Source organism: Bos indicus x Bos taurus, chromosome 13 (genome assembly GCF_003369695.1).
Source record: "Bos indicus x Bos taurus breed Angus x Brahman F1 hybrid chromosome 13, Bos_hybrid_MaternalHap_v2.0, whole genome shotgun sequence".
NCBI classification, from domain to species: domain Eukaryota; kingdom Metazoa; phylum Chordata; class Mammalia; order Artiodactyla; family Bovidae; genus Bos; species Bos indicus x Bos taurus.
Genome location: NC_040088.1, coordinates 45,061,570 through 45,077,509, shown reverse-complemented (window position 1 = coordinate 45,077,509; position 15,940 = coordinate 45,061,570). Strand labels below are relative to the sequence as shown.

Here is a 15,940-nt window from a genome sequence, read left to right as displayed (position 1 = left end):
GCTCCTCATGCTCCAGCCTGGCCCCCAGTGCTAGACTCAAGGAGGGTGGACAATGGCCTTCAGCCCTCAGGCCTGGCCCCGGAGGCCAGAGCATCTCCACCGGAACACCCTGGCACCAAGAGTGTCTGTGAGCCCGTGCAAGCCGAGCCCAGCGCCTCTGCCCAGCTCACCAGGCATGTGTTTACCTTTACCCAGTGCTCAAGATTCGCTTCTTCAAACCCACCTACCAGTACAAAACATCGACCCCCAAACAACCTCAAGTCAAAGGTCCCACGATAAGCCCTGGACAGGGAGCACCAGGTCAGCACTCTCCTGTTGCATTCTGAGCCGGATAATTCCACAAGGATGTTCCCTTTATTAGAATAATTCCGGCCAACGCTTTCAGAATAACAGAATTCGTTTGCCTTGCTGGAGTAGCATTTCAAGTGGAAGTACTTTTATTTCAAGGCACCATATCAATCTCTCCAAGGGTGTCTCTCTCAGAACACCCCTACCTCCATGTGTGAAAATCCTAAAAACAAAATAAAAATGAAAACTAGACCCAGACGGTGATCACAGCTCTCCACAAGCTTCCATTACTGTGATAGCGTTCCTGAGGGCTCAGGTGACAGAGGCCTGATGCCACTGTTATCAATGACAGCATTGGCATGGAGCCCCCAGTGAGGCCCCCAGGACAGAGAGATGAATGGACCACTTGGACTCTGGAATACCACATGGGGCAGGGGACCTCCAAGACCAGGAATCCGAGGACATGTGGCAGAGTTGGTGTCCACGGCCCTCTCCTACTTCTCCTCCTCCTCGCTCAGGTTGGCGTTTCCCTGGAGCGAGGACGTCATCTTGTTTTGCAAGAGAGCTGCCAGTTTCTTGGATGTCTTTTTGAGGAACGCGCTGCCCGGGTGGGCACCGTTCACGTGCAGGTACAGGTCCTCCTGGGTGGGGCCCGTGTAGCCGCAGTCCTCGCAGACATACAGCTTATCCCGGCGCTGCTTATAGGCGTACTGCTGCTGCACCCCGTGGATCTTCTTCAGGTGGGACTCCAAGGAGCAGCGCTGGGTGAAGGCTTTGTGGCAGACGTCACACTTATAGGGGCGAATGCCTGCAGGGGCGAGGGGCAGACACAGAACTGTGGGTCAAGGCCAAGCCAGAGCCTCCCACCTATGAGGCCATTAAAAGTCATCCCATACAACCCAATGGCAAAAAAACCCCCAAATGATTCAAAAAACATGCAAAGGAACTGAATAGGCATTTTTCCAAAGAAGACATACGAAGGGCTGAGAGACACAAGGGAAGATGCCCAGCACCACCAATCATCAGAAAAGTGCAAATTGCCACCACACAGGTTAGGAGAGCCAACTCATTGGAAAAGACCCTGATGCTGGGAAAGATTGAAGGCAAAAGGAGAAGTGGGTAGCAGAGGATTAGATGGTTAGATAGCATCACCAACTCAAAGGATATGAGTTTGAACTAACTCTAGGAGATAGTGGAGGACAGATGAGGTTGGCATGCTGCAGTCCTTGGGGTCACAAAGAGTCAGACATGACCTAGCAATTGAACAAGGTAGGAGAAATCACCTCACACCTGTCAGAATGTCTATTATCAACAAGACAAGAGGTAACAAATGCTGGAGAAGGTGTGGAGAAAAGGGCACCCTCATGCACTGTTGGTGGGAATGTAGATTGGTGCAGCCACTGTGGAGAACAAGGTGGAGGTTCCTTGAAAACTTAAAGACAGACCTTCCGTATGATCCAGGAATCCCACTATCCGTATTTATCCAAAGAAAATGAAAACAGGATCTCAGGAAGCTATCTCCACACCCGTGTTCACTGTAGCTTTATTCACAACAGCCAAGACGTGGAAACAACCTAAGTGCCCCTCAACAAATGAATGGATAAAGGAGATGTGGCACATATCTGCAATGGAGTATCATTCAGCCAGGACAAAGGAGGAGATCCTGCCATTTGCAACAATGTGGATGCACCTTGAGGACCTTATGTTCAGTGAGACGAGCCAAACAGAGGAAGACAAATAGTGTGTGGTGTCACTCAGATGCAGTAAAGTCCAACTCCTCCGAGAAACAAGAGAAACATACTTGTCAGGGGCTCCCGGGTTGGGGAAATAGGGAGAAAAAAAGGATCACCATAACCAAGGATGAAGAATATGAGGAAAATGGTTAAGGCAGGAGACAAAATTATCCACAGAGCAAACATAATAAAAACAGATGCAAACAGCAAAACTCTACCACCTGGCTTTAAGAGGAGGTGCTCTAATCTTCTCACTTGCCTGCCTTAATGTTTGGGTTTCAGAGTGGGCAGAGTAAATCATGCTTTTATTTTAGTTTGGGTTTTCCTGGAAAAGGAGGTATTTGGAAGGTGCCTCCAGGAAGGGAGACCCCAGGAACAGTGTGAGGTGACTCCCCACCTTCAGGGGAGGGAGAAGATGACAAGGTTGGGGGCGGGGAGTCATCCAGTCAGTGGGCAACCAGGGTTCAACTGGTCAAGCAAGGTACGGGACAGAGAAGCACACACACCTCCGAGTCACCCTGCCCCTCGGGAGCTGGGGTCTTTGTCCCTCTGCTCAGGCAGTACCCTGGAGAGCGCCCTTGGTGGGTGGGGCTCTTTCTCCCCAGCAGGTCCCACCTGCCTGGAGGTGGGGGTGGGAGGCCTCCAGCAAGAACGCCCGCAGTGGTCAGCTTCGATGTGGACAGATGTGCTCAGAAGTGACAAGGGACAGGGGCAGGGGCAGGGCACTGATGGCATTAGCTACAGTCAGGAAAGCATCTCCAACCTAGACCTCATGCTGACTTTAAATCTGGTCTACTATCAGTGGGGCCTGCCTCCTGGCTGGAGAAGCCACAGGTACCATACAGAGCAAGAAGCTCAGCAATCAAATGACAGTCACCCCCACACCCCCATGGGTACCCCACTGGGTGAGATGGAGCTTCTAGAAGTCCAGAGAGGTCCATGGAGCAGAGAGGAGGCTGCAAGTAGTTAGACCATCTCAGGGCCTGGTGGCCAGGAGGACCATTTCCCACAGGAATCCCCAGAGCTTTAGGCTCAAAATTTAAGAGTATGCAAAACCATCAATCAAGATAGGTATTTTCAAGGACTTCCTGGTTGGTACAGTGGTTAGAACTCGCACTTCCACCACAGGGGACATGGGTTTGATCTCAGGTAGGGGAACTAGGATCCTGCATGCTCCATGGTGCAGCCAAAAGAAGAAAAAATTGTTTGAGTTGCTTAAAAAATAGTAAAAATTAAAATTCACAGTCTAAAATGCTTATTTGACTTATACAACAATGAAATTTATTACGATTTTACTATCCTAGCTTTAATGGAAGCAAACTATTAAAAGATATCTTCAAAATCTACTTTTTTTGCTTAACAATATTCCTAGGGTACCAGTCAGAATGGCAATCATTAAAAAGTCAACAAATAAATGCTACAGAGGGTGTGGAGAAAGGGGAACCCTTCTACACTAATGGTGGGAATGTAAATTGGTGCCACTATGGAGAACAGTATGGAGGTTCCTCAAAAAACTAAAATAGAGTTACCATATGACCCAGCAATCCCACCCCCGGGCATATATTCAGACAAAACTATAATTCAGAAAAAGGCAGGCACCCCAATGTTCACAGCAGCACTATTTACAATAGTCAAGATACGGAAGCAACCTAAATATCCATCAACACATGAATGGCTAAAGATGTGGTGCATATATACAACGGAATACTACTCAGCTGTTAGAAAGAATGAAATAATGAATGTCATTTGCAGCAACATGGATGCAAGTAGAGATGTTCACAGTAAGTGAAATAAGTCAGACAAAGACAAATATCATATGATATCACTTATATGTGGAATCTAAAAAGAACATACAGTTAAAGTCCCTCAGTTGTATCTGACTCTGCAACCCCACGGACTGTAGCCCACTAGGCTCCTCTGTCCATGGATTCTCTAGGCAAGAATACTGGAGTAGGTTGCCATTTCCTTCTCCAGGGGATCTTCTCAACCCAGGGATCGAACCCAGGACCCCTGAATTGCAGGCTTACCATCTGAGCCACAAGGGAAGCCCCCAAAAAGAACATATATGTATAAATGAGTCACTTTGCTATACAACAGAAATTAATACAATGTTATACAACAACTATACTTCAATAAAAAATAAAAATAAGTAAATAGTCCTGGAGAGTTTACCATGGTAGTGTTTACAGCCTGATTTCATCCCTTTTTAGCAGCACCAGTGTTTTGTTGTTCAGCTGCACCCAAATCCCATCTTTTAAAGACTATAGAGATTAAGGAAGCACTGCTGCAGCCCACGCCCTCGCCTTGTACAACCTGGTACTAAGGTGTGGTCCACCCCACATCACATCACCTAAGAGCTAGTTGGAAGTGCAGAGCCTCGAGCCCCCACCCTAGACCTCCTAATTCAAGTGAAAGCAGTGGTTCTCAAATTTGAGTCCAAAACAGAATCACCTAAATAGAGGGCTTGTCAAAACACAGATTCCAGGCCCCCCACCCTCACTGGTGATCCTGGTTCTGGGGTAGGGCAAAGAACCTGTATTTTCTAGTTGGTTCCCAGGTGATGCTAAGGCTACTTATGCTGAGGTCTGAAGCAATGCCAGCTGAAGCCATAGGACAGCACTTGGGGTGTCTGAGGCAGACATGCACCCCAGTCTTTTCCTCAAGGTTACAAGTCCCCAGTGCCTTACTGGTGCTTCCTGGAGAGCTATATCTGTTTATGAAGTTACACAGATGATAAAGGAAGTCAAAATGGAAAAAAAAAAAAAACCTTCCCACCCTCATTCAACCACCTGAACAAACTGAATGGCTTCCACTATTCTTCCACATCCAGAAGCCTCCATCATTGCCTCTACACTCAGTGTGAAAAAAACCCCATCAGCTCAGTGTTGTGGTGGGGTGTTCCTCCAGCCCACCCAAGCAGAAGGCAGGCCTGTATTATATTCTGCTGGTTCCAGAAAAACTGCCAAAAGAAACTTCATTATAATGCTCAGCACTTGGCACATAATAGGTGCTCAGTAAACCATTTTTGAATGAATGAACCCTCCTGGCCCAGGAAAAGAAAGGAAGATCCCCTGGCGGAGGAAATGGCAACCCACTCCTGTATTCTTGCCTGGAGAATCCCATGGACAGCGGAGCCTGGCGGGCTACAGTATGGGGCCGCTAAGAGTCAGACACAACTGAGCAACACTGTCCCTGTCAAATCACTTTCCAGTGAATGAATGAATGAACCCTACTGGCGCAGGAAAAGAGAGGTCAGTCACATCTTGGGGGCTAGTTTTCTACAAACGTGAGGGCTATGATGAGACCTGTCCCAAAGGAATACACCACGTAGGTTGCATGTTTGGGCCACAAGGGGCTTTGTGTTACCCAGGCCTCTGGGCCCACATGGCAGCTGGCTTCTACCACCTCTGGCCAATCAAGAATCACCCTGATTTCAAACCCGAAGCTCATCAAGACAAATTCACCCAGAGACCAGCTGCTCCTTTCAGGAGGGATCGGAAACAGCCCGCGACTATTTTAAAACATCCAAAGTCAGCCGGTGGGGAAACCAGCACACTTCCACCAGCTTTAACCTGGAGCAATGACTCCTGGATTCTGGAAGTGGGTGCTTTTCCCACCCTACTCCTGGAGGTCCCCACCCCATGGTGGCCTGAGAAGGGGGGTAGATGGGGCTGCACTGCTTGTCCCGAGCCCTTCCCCTCAGACAAGTCTACATGCAGAGTCACATCTCCTTCCTCTCTTCATCCAGCTGCTCAGCTGAATTGTACGGGCACCGCACACAGCACAGACTGGATGGAAAGGGCGAGAGGGTATTGGAACCCTGCATCGTGCGGACAACAGAGGCGGGGAGGGGGAGACAGAAGGCTCCCACACCTTGTTACTGCAGTTAATTCTGACTTCTGCAAACCTGCTCCCCCCACCCCATCACCACATTCACCCCTCACTCCCTGGAGCAAGCAGACCTTGTCACACAGCAGCTGCCTCTTGGTGACTCTGGGCTTGGGAACAAGTTCCTGCCTCCTGGAGTCTTCCTTTCCCCTACAGACTCAGAGATCGGCAAAGAAGATGGCCAGAAAGGAGCCCAGGTGAGGGAGACCAGTGCCGAGGTCTCCCTGTCTTGGACATGAGTGCTCTTGAACAATGGCTAATCGTGTCTGTGCTGGGAGTGGGGTTCCAGAACTGAGAGACACCATCCCTGACACCTAGACAGTAACAGAGTCCAAGGCCACTGGAATTACCCATCGGCCACTCATCAACCCAGTCCATGCCTCAGTTTCCTCACCTGTAAAATGGGGACAATAATTAATACCCCCTTGTAAGGCTGCTCTGAGGAGTAACTGAGATCTTATGAGCCAGGATCCAGCACACAGTAAATACTCAAGGGGATGCAGTCTCAAGTGCCTACAATCCAGGTCAAAAGAATACAAAGGCACTCTTTAGAATTTCTTGTTGTTTAGTTGCGAAGTTGTGTCTTTTTTGGGACCCCATGGACTGTAGCCTGCCAGGCTCCTCTGTCCATGGGATTTTCCAAGCAAGAATACTGGAGTGGGTTGCAATTTCCTACTCACAAAAGAGTCAGACACGACTTAGTGATAAAACAACAACAATATTTAAAGAGGACTTCTTTAATGTGTTACATTTCTTAATGTAGACATATATTTTTAATGTACACCTAAGTAATATTTAAGGAGCCAAAGCAATGATTCAATCACAGTATCATTTGTCAATGACAAAAATAAAAGCATGTTAGTGACTGGAAAAAAAAAAAACGCATTTGTTAAAAAGCATTATGGAACAGACATGTGATGAAATTTTTTAAAAAACATTAAAATAATTATAAAAAAATCAAAAATTTTAAAAAAGGATAACATTTTAAAATGTGGTCCCTAGAGACTTCACTGGTAGTCCAGTGGTTAGGACTCCATGTTTCCACGGCATGGGGCCTGGGTTCGATCCCTAGCTGGGGAACAAAGATCCTGTATGCCACATGGCACGGCAATATATATAAAATAATAATAAAATGTGGTCCCTCGGCAGCTGGTGGAGAGAGGCAGGAACAGACTTCCTTCCCTAGCCACTTTCAGTGCGGTGCTGTGGGCCTGTATCACCTAGTCCAGAAAATACTGTGTGTGGGTTATGACAAAGGGTTCCTTCTTTTCAAATGTTCTATTTCTACTGCCAAATCAACCTTCATCTCACATATCCCCAAAGAAAAGTCTTTGTTACTGGCAATATCTGTTTTGTTCTGCTTGCTGTATCTGAGTCTTCTTTACTGAACTGTATTCAAAAGTGGGCTTCCTTGAAAAGCTCTCTTCAGGCCTCCTCGTGGGAATGGGCATTTAGGGCGACATCCGCGAGAGGCAATGTGACCATGCCCATAAACATCGGAAGTGGTCTACCCTTCAGCCAGCTTCAGGGACATTATCTACAGGAAGACTAACACAAGGAGGCAAAGGATATATAAGATTTGTGATTGTGTTCTCTAAAATTAGAAGAGAAGGTGAGAAACGAAAGAAATAGGGAAGGGAGGAAAGGAAAAAAAAACCTGAAAATTAAAGACAGTGTTACATTTGGAGCAAGAAAAAGAAAGACAATGCCTCCATATTTGAAATTACATCATCATCTCACAATGAGAAACGCTCTGACACCCATTCAACAGAGACACCTCCACCTGTGCAGGCAGGAAACAGTCTCCCAGATAGACAGTACACGAAAAAGCAGTGTGTACTAAAAATTTCTGGGGAAATAAATTAAATGGTAGTTTGCTTTCAGGAGGGGCTTCCCTCGTGGCTCAAGATGGTCAGGAGTCTGCCTGCAGTGAGGGAGACCTGGGTTCGATCCCTGGGTTGGGAAGATCCCCTGGAGGAGGAAATGGCAACCCACTCCAGTATTCTTGCCTGGAGAATCCCATGGACAGAGGAGTGCGGCTGACTACGCTCCATGGGCTCGGACATGACTGAGCGACTTCTTTGCTTTCAAGAGTGGAAATAGGGCTTGGTATGGAGAAGAAGCTTCTTTTTTTTTTTCTTTCTTTCATTCTTTCCTTTTTATATTATTTTTTGTAGCTAAAAAGTAAGTCAAAATCAAAGAAGGGAAAGCTTGTTGAGTGAAGGAGTCTGTGTTCTTCTCAGCTCCCCAGGCTGGGAGGGGTGGAGGTAACTCTATTCTTCCCCCACACACCCCACTCAAGCCTCTGCCAGCCTGTGTTTCTCCCAATCCAATCTCTCCACTCCTTCCTTTAGCCTCCAAACAAACGACACCATCGTTTCCTCCTCTTCAATCAAGACGGGATTTGCTGGCTTTTCTTTCTTAATGTGGCCCAGATGGAAGATAAGGCCAGAGGGCCCCTTGGGGGCTGGGGTGGGGGTGGGGGCAGGGCAGACACAACTGCTCTGGTCAACAGCCCCCCCATTCCCTTAAGTGACCTCCAACCTGAATTCCTCAGTCTCCCCCCATGGAACTCAGAAGCTTCCACAGGAATGACAAAGACTTCGAACTGACTCTTTTATTCTAGCCAGAGTTGTAAAGGTATAACCAACATGGTTACGAATTCTGGAGCCTCCCACAAACTGAGCGGGTAACCCCAGACATGTGTGCCCCTTTCAGCTGGTTACAGCAGCTATGCTTTCTCCTTTATAGCTTCTATGTCGACTGGAGTCTTTCACACAGTAAGTAGTCACTTTTACAAATGAGGAAAACAAAATGCTTTCAATTAAAGCCATATTTGTCTGATGAGCCTGGCACACCTGGTCAAAGTGACGAACAACACCCAGACCACACCCCTGACACCTCCGCAGACGTGACTCAGCATTTCCTCTCGCCCCCAGGTGCCAGCGGTGCTCAGGGTCCCCAGGCATCGAGGGCAGAGACGGTGAGTACCAAGTCCGGCCCATGCTGGTTGCTACATTCTACTCTAAATGACAGATCTCCCCCCACCAAAAACCCAAACCATCTCCTTCCATGGATGGCCAGCTGGTTCAACCTAAAAGATTCAAACAAAGCCAAAAGAATATTCTCTAAAAACAGACCCATGACATTTTTCATGGGCTGTGAACTGAATATACATTCCTTTCTTGAAAGCTCTCCCCCACTCTCCCCCCACTCTGTCCTCTGTCTCATTTTAGCCTGATGCTGGCTTCAGTGACCCTGTCAACTCCTCTCAAACAGAGCAAACCCCTCTATTCTGTGTGCAGTGAGTGCTCTTGGTTCCCTGACTGGACCCCCTTGAGTGGGCCCCCACTTGCCTGGGGCAGGATAGGCCTGTAGAGCCAGTCCCACCCAAGACCCCGGTGGGATCAGGCTAAGGCCACATTCCTGCTACACTGTGCGGCTCCCCACTGCCTTGCAGGCTTCTCCCAAGAGCCCACCCTTCAATATATCGGTTTATAAGAATCACCATCTCAGGGACTTCTCTGGTGGTCCAGTGGCTGAGACTATGTGCTCCCAATGCTGGGGGCCCGGGTTCAATACTTGATCAGAGAACTAAAGATCCTGCATGCCACAACTAAGACGAGGCACAGCCAAATAACTAAAAATAAAAGTAATTATTTAAAAAAAAAAAGAAAAAGAATCACCATCTCAGAAACTGCTTGTAGGGAACCCAACCTAAAACCATCTGGATTGAAAATAGCCACTCATTTGCCAATATATTTTCACAAGATGGTAACAGAGCTTCTTCTTTCTATTCCAGTTTCTTTCAACCTGGAGTCAGATGTCACGTGGCTACCCACTCCCCGCCCGCCGCCAACCCTCCACCTCACTTGTACACCCCCTATCTACTCTTTCCTTGGTGAAGCCATATCCAAAAGAGAAGTCTAATCTTTTCTTTCATCTACTTGGATATTAAGGTCAGACATTTCCAGGCTCCAGTTTCCCTGGGTCTTTTCCAAGATGTTTCCTCCTGTTCTGAGTCTTTCCTTAGACACCCTGTTCTCTCCAGGGCTGCAGAGGGAAGAAGGAGATGAGGGGGGAGGGGATTCATCCTGCTCTTTGGGCCCCACCCAGCTCTGTCCACCTCTCAACACTGTCCCTTCAATTCTCAAAACAAGGGTCCAGAGATCTTAGGCAAGTTTTTACATTAATCATGGACTGGCCCAACTGGACTAGGAGCAACCGTAACCTTCACTGAACTAGCTACTGTACTTGGGAAAACAGGGTCCACATTTTTGCTTCTGGTCCAAATTCAACATTTACCTGTCACTGTCCAGAGCAAAAATCCAGCATCTGCGTCTCAACCAAAGACAAAGCCAAGTTCACAGAATTCTGCTGAGCTCTTTGGAGCTAGTGAGGTGGTTCACATGAGCTACAAGGTCAGAGGACCCCCAAGTCTTTGCTCTTTTTACCGATTATCCCTTTGGCGTAGAGCTCAGAGTTTACAGGGCAGGCCTCTCGAGCCAGGAGGCCAGGTCTGTCCCTCCAGCTCCTGCTCAGCAGCATCACTGCAGCTGGTGACCTTTTGTTGATCTGCCAGCAGCTAATTTGTCAACAAGCCCGTGACTCCTCTCTCTGGTTCATCATTACCTGGAGGCAAGTCTCCATCAGAAAATAAATCAGAGCAGGGAAAACAGGTTCCAGACATTTCCTTAATACTCTTTGTTAAAGTATTAAGGAATATGTTAAAGCACCATAAAGAATCTACCTGCAGTGCAGGAGATGTGTGTTCGATCCCTGGGTCGGGAAGATCTGGAGGCAGAAATAGCAACCCACTCCAGTATTCTTACCTGGGAAATCCCACGGACAGAGAAGCCTGGTGGGCTACAGTCTATGGGGTCGAAAAGAGTTGGACACGGCTGAGCATCAGAAGACCAGAGGTCTAGAACTGGCTCTGGGCCCCTTAAGAAGCTTAAGGAGGAGTCACTTTAAGAGTTAAAATTATGATTAAAAAAATTAAAATCATTATCTATAGATTCAATGATCTAAGAACTGTCCAATAGAGACTCAAATGCAAATCACTTGGACTTTCCCAGAAGTCCTGTGGTTATGATTCTGTTCTTCCACTGCAGGGGGTGAGGGTTCAACCCCTGGTCAGGGAACTAAGATCCCACATGCTGCATGGTACAGAAAAAAAAAAAAATTCAAGTCACTTTGTAGTTTTATAGTTCACGATTTTTTTTGGTGGGAGGGCTGTACTGCCTAGCTTGCGGGATCCCAGGGATTTTCGGCCTCTCCTTTAGCAGTCACTAGAGGTCTATAAAAATCTTGCTCCTCTTTCAGGACTCAACCAAGAGGACACCTCCTCCGAGAAGCCTCCCTGATGCCACTTTCTCTTCTGTCTGGCACACCCGCTGGCTTTCTTGGGGAGTCCAGGGTTTGGGTTCTTTCTCTCTATGTGGGCTGAGGTCTCTGGAAGCACAGAGGTAAGTCTTCAGGCCTCAGGAAAACTCTGCCAACTATTTCAACATTTACCACCTCTAATAGCTCATATTTACTAAATGCTTACAGAGTGCAAAGCACTTTATACATCATTACTGCCCTGAAATCTCACAGCCATCACTTAGGTGATATGTATTAAAACCCCATGCGTACTTTAGAGATGGACAAACTAAAGCAAAAAAAAAAGTAATTTGGACAAGCCTGCACAGACAGCTAGCTCAGATCTGGATTTCTTAACCACTATGTGACTGATTCAACTTGCAAACTCTTCCCTGAGAGTGGTCAGTCCCTCATATTTCCACTAACGGAGAATTAACTCAGTCACAGATGAGGCAGCTCCATGTTTACTCCAACTGACCATACCAGCAGCCCACAATGCTCCCCGAGCCCCCTTCACTTTGTCTAAAAGGCCAGGATCCAGGATCAGGGAGTGGCCAGAGAACCCACCAGGCAAGGAGCTGCAGAAGAAATAGGCCATGCCCTCAACGACATGCTCAGAAAAAGATGCAAAGCTGAGGAACTCTCCCGGACAGCCAACGACAAATGATTGGGCAACCAGTCCCCAGTTTCTTAACCTCTTGGGGTAGTTGCGTGTTAGACCAGCTTTGTAGCCACTTGTTGGGCCCACTGATAGCTGGGGCTGCCCCATCAACCACAGAATCCCTCCAACTTTCATAGGACCACCTACCACCTACAGGACCCTTCACCCTATTTAGGACCCTCCACAATTACACAGGACTCCCACCACCTATAGGACCCTTCACCCTATTTAGGACCCTCCACAATTACCCTCGGAGAAGGCAATAGCACCCTACTCCAGTACTCTTGCCTGGAAAATCCCATGGGCAGAGGACCCTGATGGGCCGCAGTCCATGGGGTGGCTGAGAGTCAGACACGACTGAGCGACTTCACTTTCACTTCTCACTTTTATGCACTGGAGAAAGAAATGGTAACCCACTCCAGTGTTCTTGCCTGGAGAATCCCAGGGACGGGGGAGCGTGGTGGGCTGCCGTCTATGGGGTCGCACAGAGTCGGACACGACTGAAGCGACTTAGCAGCAGCAGCAGCAACAATTACCCTACCACCGGCCACTCCCTAAGTATTCTTCCTGCCTCAACCCAAGGTGTCAGCCTGGCCACACAGAGGTCAAACTTTTACAGGTTCTCTCGTGTTCAGGACTGAAATGAAAGTATTAAAGCCAAACCCCAGAGAACATCCTCTATTGATTCCACTTTCATCACATTCAAAGCCAGACAACAGTCAGTGATGCTGCCAGAAGTCAGGCTAACAGTGCCTCTCGGAGGTAAGGTGACAGTGACCAGAGGGGGTGCAGGGCAGGGCAGTGACTTACAGGGTCTGTCAATACTCCAGCTGGTTAGATGGGTGTGTTCACTCTGTAGAAACTCCTACATTCTCAAACTGTGCTCTTATGACATGGGTGCTTTTCTGGATGCATTGTTACTTTTAAATGAAATTTTAAATGAAAATTTCACTTTAGCAAAGTTTTTTTAAAGGAAAAAAGAAAAACCTTTTAGCATGCCAGACCACTCTTTGGGGTGAAGGACACCCTTCTGAGCCAGGAAGGGGCTCATGGCAAGCACCCTAAGAACAAAATGTGTGACGGAGTCTATAAAGGAAATCTCAATAGCAAGGGTCCGAGAAGGGCCCTGTGTGGGGCTTGGGGAGCTTCGAGCCCCACTGAGAGAGAGGAGTGGACATTTTCCCACCCCCAAAATGCCGGAGGGGGGAACCCTGAACCCTGAAAGGGCCTGAGGGATCAGCAGGACTATAACAAATTCTAGGGACTGTAGGGAGAGAGAGAGGGACCCGCATAAGACTGACTGGGCAGGATGGGATGAGAGGGTGGAGCCCAGTGGGGTGCGTGAGGGTTCGGAGGGGCTGGGACAGGAGGCAGATTTGAAGATGGGAGCCAGACGGAGAGGGGCTTTATATGGAACCCATCAAGATGGAGACTTTGAATTTCATCCTGCCCAGAGTTGGAGATTTTTTTTTTTAAGCTGGGAAATGGCATCTTAGAATTCTCAAGGGATCTCTCTGGCAAAGGTGTGGTCCTCAAGAAGAAGCCTGCAGACCAGATACCTCCTACACAAAACTACGGAGGCTACCAGCAATCAGAGGTGCCGGCAGACCGATGAGCAGGCACCCCCCAGGGCTGTCTGTGGAAGGAGATGGTGGGGACCCAGACCCGCTGCACAAGAAGAGGGAGCTGAGGAAGGCTGGAGGGACAGGCACTTGCCCGCCTGCCAGACCTCCCACACCCTGACCCTTCCTCCCCAACCCCTCAGAAGGCTTGGAGAGCGCTAAGTCCGCTGAGTGTTTTCTTCTCTTTGTGAGCTCCCAGGAGGAACCAACGTGATGCTATTTTGAGACAGGATCACTTCCCAAGAGAGAAGCACAAAATATCTGCAGAGGGACCACAGGAACCGTGTTCTAGCATCAGCCCGGCCCGATGGCTGCACCTGACGCCCAGATGCTCCGAGTGGGCATCGCAGGGCACTTCCAACCAGTGACCTGCCTCCAACCGCATCTCACTGGGGGCGAGACCAGGCTGGGGGGTGGGGGCGGGGGTGGGTGGTCGCGGGCCCCAGGGGGCACTGCTGCAGGTGGCCTGGCTCAAATTGGCCCTCCCTCGGCCCCCCTCACCCCTGCCCCGCGATCCTTCCAGAAACAGCTCTGCTCAGGGCTCCCTCCTTCTTGACGCAGGAGCTCGCGCCATGCCCCTCACCTGAGTGCCTGCGCCCCCTTACCTGTGTGCGTGCGCACATGCCGCTTGAGGTCGAAGGTGTCGTTGAAGCCCTTTCCACAGAAGCTGCACAGGTGCCTCTTCACCTGGCTGTGGCACTTGAGGTGCCGGTTGAGCATGCGCTGCAGACGGAAGGCCTTGCCACACAGGTCGCAGGTATGCATGGCCGCATCGCCGCAGGTGCCTGTAGTGAACTGGGGCAGAGAGGGGCGTGAGGTCCAGCGGGGAGTGGTGGGGGCGAGGGTAGGGGAGGGGTTGGCCCTGGCTCGGGCTGCCCCGCCCCCCACTAAAAATTCCCAGCAGGTGTAGGCTTTGGGCAGCGAGATGGAACAGAGCCGCTCCCCCTATATCCATGCTCTTGATTTCCAGCAGCGCACTGCCCCCAGCAAGTGGGGGTGGGACCACCAGCCTAGTGGGATACACTCTCTGGAAGGGGGAGGATGGTGCCCTTCCTGGCCTTGTCCTTCCTGCTTGCTAGAGCTCCAGCTGCCACCTCGGACCCTAAGGGGGAAGCCCGTGCTGAAGATGGAAGGGAGAAAGAAGAGAGGAGCCCCTAGAGACAGCCACAGTCAATTCCTTCCTTCCGGGCCTGCACTGAGGTTGAATCCATCAAAAGGGACCGTGTCCTCGCCCCCTGGACCTGGCAGAGCCTCTGTCACTTCCAGATCTTAAGAGACCTAGCAGTGGCTTTTCTCCCTCCCCCCTCTCGGAAGCCAGGGGCCACCAAGAAGCCCGAGCACACCATGCCGTGAGGAAGCCCAAGCAGCTCGGCGGAGGAGCACTGAGGTGCCAGGTGTGGATAAGGGGCCACTGGACCTTCCGGCCCACCCAGGACTACCACCAGCTGAGTGAACAAACCGGCCCAGAGGAGAACTGCCTAGCCCAGCCGTGCCCCAGAATCATGAACAAATGACAGTTGGCTTCCGAAGGGACTTGGTCAGAATCCCACAGCTTCATTACCAGAAAAACCATAATCAAATCCCAGGTTCTGAACAGTCCACTCCATTCTCTCAACTGCATTTGCTGCCTCAAAGGAAGAAAACAGAATCTCTATGTGATGAAAAACACCAGATCTGCTATGTTCATCAAAGGTTTCCTAGATCCTTTAGAGTAAAAGTGAAAGTTGCTCAGTCGTGTCCGACTCTTTGCGACCCCATAGACTGGGGCCTACCAGGCTCCTCTGTCCATGGGATTTTCCAGGCAATAGTACTGGAGTGGATTGCCATTTCCTTCTCCAGGGGATCTTCCCAAGCCAGGGCTCGAACCCGGGTCTCCTGCACTGTAGACAGACACTTTACCATCTGAGCCACCAGAGAAGTCCTTTTGAAGATGGATCCAATTGTTCGGCCAAAATTCTACTCATAAAAGAACCTAAAAAACTTGTTTCAGACAAGTGTCATTCGCAAGAAGAGTTGGTCCTTTCCTGGCTTAACACCTTCCATGTCTCAAACATCCTCCTTTCATCCACCCAAGGTACCACCTCCACCAAGCCCCAACTCACCTGTTCCCTCCCAGATAAGCTTCTCCAGGCTCTGCAGCGCCTGCCCAAACTGGTCCCAGTACCCCTAATACCAGAGCCTCTCAAACCCCAGTGTGCACATGAATCCTCTGGGGGTCTTGTTAAAATGCAACTTCTGATTCAGGAGGTCTGCTGGGGTCTGAATTTATAGCCAGCTCCCAGGAGACACCACTGTGCGGTCCACAGACCACACTTGAGACATGAAGGACTGGCTTTCAGATGGTTTAGCACTTTATTCCAACTCATTCTAGAGGCTTCCATCAC

The 15,940-nt window shown here is 49.3% G+C and overlaps 1 protein-coding gene across 2 annotated transcripts in view; it reads right to left on the bottom strand.

Moving 5' to 3' along the window:
• Window positions 1–335: 335 nt before the first annotated feature.
• The window catches only part of OVOL2 (ovo like zinc finger 2), a 28,865-nt gene continuing 13,260 nt past the window's right edge, over window positions 336–15,940 (bottom strand). For both annotated transcript variants that reach the window (XM_027559659.1, XM_027559660.1), the window contains 2 exons: window positions 14,162–14,351; window positions 336–1,096 (listed from right to left, as the gene is read on the bottom strand). In XM_027559659.1, coding sequence (XP_027415460.1) covers window positions 783–1,096; window positions 14,162–14,351 — 504 coding nt within the window. In that variant the 3' untranslated portion in view covers window positions 336–782. The remainder of the gene's footprint in view (window positions 1,097–14,161; window positions 14,352–15,940) is intronic.